Source organism: Sinocyclocheilus anshuiensis, unplaced genomic scaffold, assembly GCF_001515605.1.
Source record: "Sinocyclocheilus anshuiensis isolate Anshui unplaced genomic scaffold, SAMN03320099.WGS_v1.1 scaffold404, whole genome shotgun sequence".
NCBI classification, from domain to species: domain Eukaryota; kingdom Metazoa; phylum Chordata; class Actinopteri; order Cypriniformes; family Cyprinidae; genus Sinocyclocheilus; species Sinocyclocheilus anshuiensis.
Window position 1 is genome coordinate 188,137 of NW_015554088.1, and position 6,597 is coordinate 194,733.

The window sequence follows — 6,597 nt, forward strand, 5'->3', positions numbered from 1 at the left end:
CGGGAGCTGGAGAGCTGCTCGGCTGTGGGTAGTACTTCAGACGACACCGAGGTCAGAGAGGTCAGCTCCCGACCCAGCACCCCGGGGCTCAGTGTTGTTTCAGGTACACATACACAAGAACCTAACTGTCTAAATGCATTCAAATGAGCAATCGCTGTCAGTCTGGAATCGCAGAATTGTGCAAAAGTCAACTTGCAGAATTCAACAATCCAAAGGTTTTAACATCTTGCTTGTCACATTTGAATGTTATTCTCTGCCTTGCTGAGTTCTTTATTCAGCGACTCTTCTTCCCTGACATGCTGATGAAGACAAATAGCTATGTAAGACAACGGCAAACTCCCGAAAGACTACTTGTGGGGAGTTTTCCCTGAGGACTTTGGCAGATGGATCGCCTTTCCTTACTCCTTCGTTCAATCTTGCCGCTTCCATCTCTCGTTCACCTACTCTGACCTCCCTGGGGATTCTCCTGACCTCTTTGTGTGCTCAAGGGAGCATTGTCATGGTTTCCCCGCTTCCATGAAGATCTTGAAATGAGATTGGCTGTTCAACATGGCCACCACTCCATCACTTACACGCTAGACTTTTGCTTACTCTCTGAACTATTCTGGAGATCTGAGAGATATATGCACAGTCAAACTGTAAGCTCAGCAGAACAAAGCAGCAGCAGAACAAAGTGTTTTTTTGTCATTTGTTTCTTGTTTTAGAGGTAGTATGTCATGCCAAAGTTTCCTCAAACTACTTCACAGCTTCATAGGTAATATATTTCCTTCTGTGATTTATAATTGGAGGCTCTGTTGATTTGTTACATATTGTTTGTGCAGGCATCAGTGCCACGTCAGAGGACATCCCCAATAAGATTGAAGACTTACGCTCAGAGTGCAGCTCAGATTTTGGAGGCAAAGACTCCGTGACCAGCCCAGATGGAGAGGACTCTGCTCATGGTACCAACACACAATCAAGTGACTGATTGGGCACACACACACATACACACACTCACTCACACACTGTGCTTTGTACTCAGAGATGCACTAAGAAAGTTTTACTCCTAAAGATGTAAATATATAACACAAGTAGAGCCTCACTGTGGCTGTCAAGACGTCAAGGTGGTTATCATGGCTGTTATCCCTTGCTGGGAAATGATTCAACTGGATGGATTAAATCGATCAAAAGTAAATAAAGACTTAGGAAACAGTTATTTTATATTGATAACATTACTGTTTTACTATATTTTGAACAAATAAATGCACCATTGGTGAGCATTAGAGACTTCTTTCAAAAACCAAAAATGGCTAATATTATTGGCCAATGGCCATAACATTTTATATAATCACTGGCTCTTAGCGGAGGGTAGCAGACAGCATAATGCATAATGCTGACATATCAGTTGTTTAAAGGTGATAAGAGCCAGCAAAACATATAATAACTTGGTGCATCTTTAAGTTTTGTTAGGGTCTTAAACACATCTATACAGGAGTATGTCAAACGTTTTATCTTCAGACATTGTTTTTTTTTTATTATTATTAATTCTTATCCTGCACAGCTGTTGAATATGTTTCTTGGGATTTCTGGTGTGGGACTAACATGTCCTTTGTCAATCATTTACGTTATCCCTTTATGCACCCCCCATTCTTCCACCTCTCTAGGAGCTCACAGTCTATCCTGTGCACCCTCTCAAGCAGATTCACTGCTGGCCATGTTCGATCCCCTCTCCTCTGGAGAAGGTAATGTCACTTCCCAGCATGCACTGCTGTAGAATGCAGTACTTTCACATGTAAGAGCTAAAAAGGAGTGCCATTAATGTACCTAATGACAAGAGCCCACTAAACAGCGTGTGCGCTGTGAAATAAAGCAAGCACTTGCCAGATTTCTATCCTATTATGGCCCATTCTAGTAGAATAGAGGGTTTTATTATATTGCTGTTCAAAGGCTAAATTTGATTTGTGTTTGTCAAAGCCTACAAATCTACAATGGAAAGTTGTATAAATGTGTTGGAGAGACATTGTGAGAATACGTGTGTGGGGCAAGGTGAGGGGATGACAGGTTGCTAGACCTCACTGCAAGCGTTTTGGCTCAGTGGCCTGTCCCTACTGAGCTAGTGGCACAGGGCTGGCATTGGAAGGCACACAGCAGAGATGCTGTACCCTTGGAACAGGTGGCCTACTTTCACCTGAGGTCTGTCTGACTCTGACAGCTCTCTCAAGCTCTCTCGCGCACATGCACACGCACACGCGCACACACACACACACACACACACACACACACACACACAAACAAACAAACAAACAAACAAACAAACACTCCTGCTGACAGTGCGCATGCAACCTTTTTTATGAATGCCAGTTAAACAGAAGTCATGTCACGACCCTGGCTCTAGTTTTGTTTATCAAAAACTGGAGGTTATGTTGCAAATATCAATTTGCAAAAACGTTTTTCTCACAGGTATAGAGTTTAGCCAGTGACATGATTAAATACAAAAGCAAAGACCCTCTAAATTTGGGTCAAATGTCTTTGCAGGTTCATCCACTGGCACCATCGTGCGGCCCAAGGTGCACTATCCCCGGCCCCCTCACCCTCCCCCTGACCCGCCTATTCCAGAGGCCAGCATTATGGGCCACCAGGAGCCTCGTCCACCCCTCTTCGCCCCCCACTTGGTGCAGAGTGACCTGGAGCATCCCAAACAGAGGCACTCTTACCCTGAAAGGCTGGTCAGGAGCCGCAGCACAGATGTGGTGTCCGCTGGCCGCAGACCCAACAGTGATCCCGGACTGAACCGCAGGACCATGATGGAGGAGAGAGACCCGGCTGGGGCTTATTCCACAGGACCCACCTCCTCTCCCAGCAAGGATTCTCTCAAAGGAGAGGTGAGAAAGATGGTTTTGTGTAATCAGTATTATTTATTATATATCTATATTTGCATTACAGCATTAATATTATAATATATAAAATAACTGTTTTCTATTTTATTATATTTTAAAATGTAATTTATTCCTGTGATGCAAAGCTGAAATTTTAGCATCATTACTCCAGTCTTCAGTCTTTAGTCTTCAATCATTCTAATATACTGCTCAAGAAACATTTCTTACTATTATAAATGTTGAAAACAGTTGTACTGCCTAATATTGTTGTGGACACATTTGTTTTTCAGGGTTCTTGATTAACAGAAAGTTTATCAAAAATAGCAGCATTTATTTTAAACAGAAAACAGTATTTATTTTTATTTTTTTGCTGTCATATATTAGGAAATATGCCTAATTGGCATGAAAACGTCACAATGCAAAATATAGGCACCATTGTATGCTAACCCTGGTGGAAGAAGCGCTTTGTTCCTGCCATTCCTAAAGGTGAGAAGCCCAACTCTTATTTCCTGAAGGTTTTTTAATGGGTACATGTCTGCTTTCATCCTGTGGATCAGTGGTCAATGGCTAGAAAATTGCATTTAAATATGGAAATAGCTGGTATAGAAAAAAAACATTCCTTTTGAATAGGGGAAAAGTGCTGATGGTATCTGCTTCTGTTATTGGTTCAATTGGAATGATGGCAATACAATTAAAAACATTAATATTGACTAATACTGATATGGTCACTGCTGTAATGTGCATCCCTACTTTATAAGTGTGCAAAATTTGAATGTGCAAAACTTTAAATGTGTATTTGGATTATTACATTTGTGAATCAGTATTTCTAATTGGAGAAGAATTTGTCTTTCTGATTTTCATCTTTAAGAACACAAATATTCATTTTAAAAATCAAGGGTTTTCTATTGACTGTTCTTTTCTTTTAGATGTTTGATCATTTAACAGGAAAGATGTTTTGAATGGAATTACCATGTACGTTTAAATGTGTGGGGTATAAAATATATATTCTATTTTATACTATTTTTGTTTTTTACAATTCTTCGATGAATGTAATGTTCAAAAGAACAGCATTTATTTGAAAAATAGAAATCTATTGTAACATTATAAATTATTTTACTGTCACGTATGATCAATTTAATGCATCCTTGCTGATTAAAAGTATCAATTTCTTTCCAAAAAAAAACTATACAAAAAAAACAACAACTTTTGGACAGCCAAACTCCCAAATGCAACTCAAATCAGTCTAACATTCTAAGTCTCATTAGCAATCAGCATTTAGCATGGCTCGGGCGAAAAGTTTGTGTGTGTGAAGCCCAACCCTGTCTGTTGCTCTCTGTGTTCCTCACACAGTGCTCTATTGGACAGCAGAGGGTGAACTCCCAGGTAACCCACTCTTCAAGCTCTCTCCCACTCAGTTTAGTGCTGTACACTAGCAGCCCGAATATTTGTTAGCTCCTGTAGACTTCTCTTCGCCACTGCGTGACGGCTAGAGCTGTGACGCAACACAGTCAAGCTTCATCTTTTCATTCATGCAGCCATCTTGGATTTCCATAATTTATTTTGTAGTGGTTGCTGGTTGAACTCTATAAAAGGATTTTGCTCAAATGCACTTGAAAAAGATGCATAATTTCCTGTAGGGATACAAAAACTACTGAAAAATACTACCTACTTTGGTGTCAAGTCAAAACTAAAATTAATAATAAAAATTAATGTGAACTTTTTTAAATTAAATTAAAAGAACAAGCTTGTTTACTTGCATATTACTTTTTGTTGTGGAATCACAATTAGTTTTGAGAGTCAAGCAATTTTGCTGTCCTTGTTAACTATTGAAATTTTGGTATCAGAACCTCAATTTTCATAGACTTGTCATATAAAGACAATCTCATCTGTTTTTTGTTTTTTGCACATACACATGGCATTCTGCAGCACAGAGGCCCACATCTGTGTGTTTGCACTTAGTAGTGACATGCTTCCTGTTTTAGTTCCCCATTACTGAATATTTGGTAGTGGCTGTGTGGAGCAAATACATTCAAAGCATGTTCGTCCATTTGGTACAGTGGACTGGAGAGGGTCCGTGTCTTGAGGTTTGCCTTGTAGGAGCACGGCTGCAGCGTTGTGCGATTTTTGCGAGAATAACTACTTCTGTTAATTTTTGCAGTGCCGATTGCAGGACTCCGAAAGCGGGACAAGCCAGAAAAAGACGAGCAAGGAGTGGAGAGGGTACCACAAGGTGTGCTTCCATTTAACTCTTGTCATACACTCACTGCAGCCATTGTCCAAGCTGATCACGTGTGTATGCATCTCAGGTATACCAGATGAGCCTTCAGCACTCAGGCAGAGCTCTAAGACCCAGTCAGCAGAGGCAATAATGGACAAGTACAAGTACATCATGGAGAAACGACCCACCCACAGTGATGGGGCACTTGCTGGAACTTATATTGGACAAGGTTTGTCATATGATATTATTCATACTATAATATAGAAACACCCAAAATGGTACACACTCTCTTTCTTCTGTATTGTGGAGTAAATAACTGGAAGTAGTGATGCTTCTAACATTTTATAGTAGTCTGATACAGACACTGTAGCTTGTCCTCTCAGGTATTGTCCCCTCATGTGTGGCATTGTCCAAATAATTTTAGTGAATTGGTTTGTGCAGCTGGTTCGTGTTAATACATCAATCATGAGTCTCAAACAAAAAATGTTTTTAATGATTTTTTATCACATAATATTTTATGGAGTTTTTATGTATATACAGAATTGTTTAGTCTTTTTTTTCTCCAAGTTGAATTTTATGAAATTATTTATTTATTGTATTCTTTATATTTATTCAATGTTGAATCTGTATCTGACGTTAAATAGCCTGTGAAGCTGATATGGCATAAACTTCAATACATCAAGAATAATTTACAGATTCATCAGCGAATCAATGTGCAGAAGTTCCTCTCATTATTTTGTAACAAAATGTTCAATTGTGAAATTAAATACGAAGGTATAATAGCTTTTGTTAGCAACTTTCCTATAACTACTTTAAGAGTAGCTTGACTACATTTTTTAAATTGCTTCCCCAACACTGCTTATGTTGCTGCTTACTCTTATCTGTTAGACAAAATGTATCAGTGAAACAGTTTGTCATCTGCTGTTTTGTCACTGTTTTTACAGAGCCTTGTAGAGAAGTAGACAGTGAGCATGACTCCCCTAAAGATGAAGCTCTGCAGAACATCTCTGCAGATGACCTTCCAGACTCTGCCAGTCAGACAGCGCCACCTCAGGACAAGACATTCTCCTTCAGGTCTCTTAGACCAGTGTTTCCCAACCGGGGTGCCGTCTGTCGAGAGCAGGGGTGCCGTGTAAAAAATCCTTTTTTAATATTTTTAAATTGCTAAAATGTTCAAAAAAGCATCTATTATATAATATCCATTTCTGATGTCGCCAATAATTAGAGATGCACCGAAATTCCGGCTGCCGAAAATTAGTTCACCGCTCAGGTTTCACTTTCACGTGGTGTGACGCTCTGCGTATTATCCCGCTCTATGCGTGTGCGCTCCGCTCAGTCGCTCCACTCGTATAGCGTTCATGCGAATCGGAACAGCAAAGTCCACTCAAACATTGAGCCGACAGGAAACATCGATGTAGTACAGTATTGTTTCTGTCTGTAATAGTCCTACTGTGTTGTAACATGGTGTGGTATATGGGTAACTCTGGTAACGCTGCCCTCTCATTCATTGATCTGCTAACCGCT

General features: G+C 39.9%; 1 protein-coding gene across 1 annotated transcript in view; it reads left to right on the top strand.

Moving 5' to 3' along the window:
* The window catches only part of LOC107669250 (GTPase-activating protein and VPS9 domain-containing protein 1-like), a 53,848-nt gene that overhangs the window by 36,156 nt on the left and 11,095 nt on the right, over nt 1–6,597 (top strand). The window contains 7 exon segments of the mRNA XM_016461419.1: nt 822–941; nt 1,644–1,721; nt 2,515–2,880; nt 3,240–3,341; nt 5,014–5,085; nt 5,162–5,302; nt 6,018–6,147. Coding sequence (XP_016316905.1) covers nt 822–941; nt 1,644–1,721; nt 2,515–2,880; nt 3,240–3,341; nt 5,014–5,085; nt 5,162–5,302; nt 6,018–6,147 — 1,009 coding nt within the window.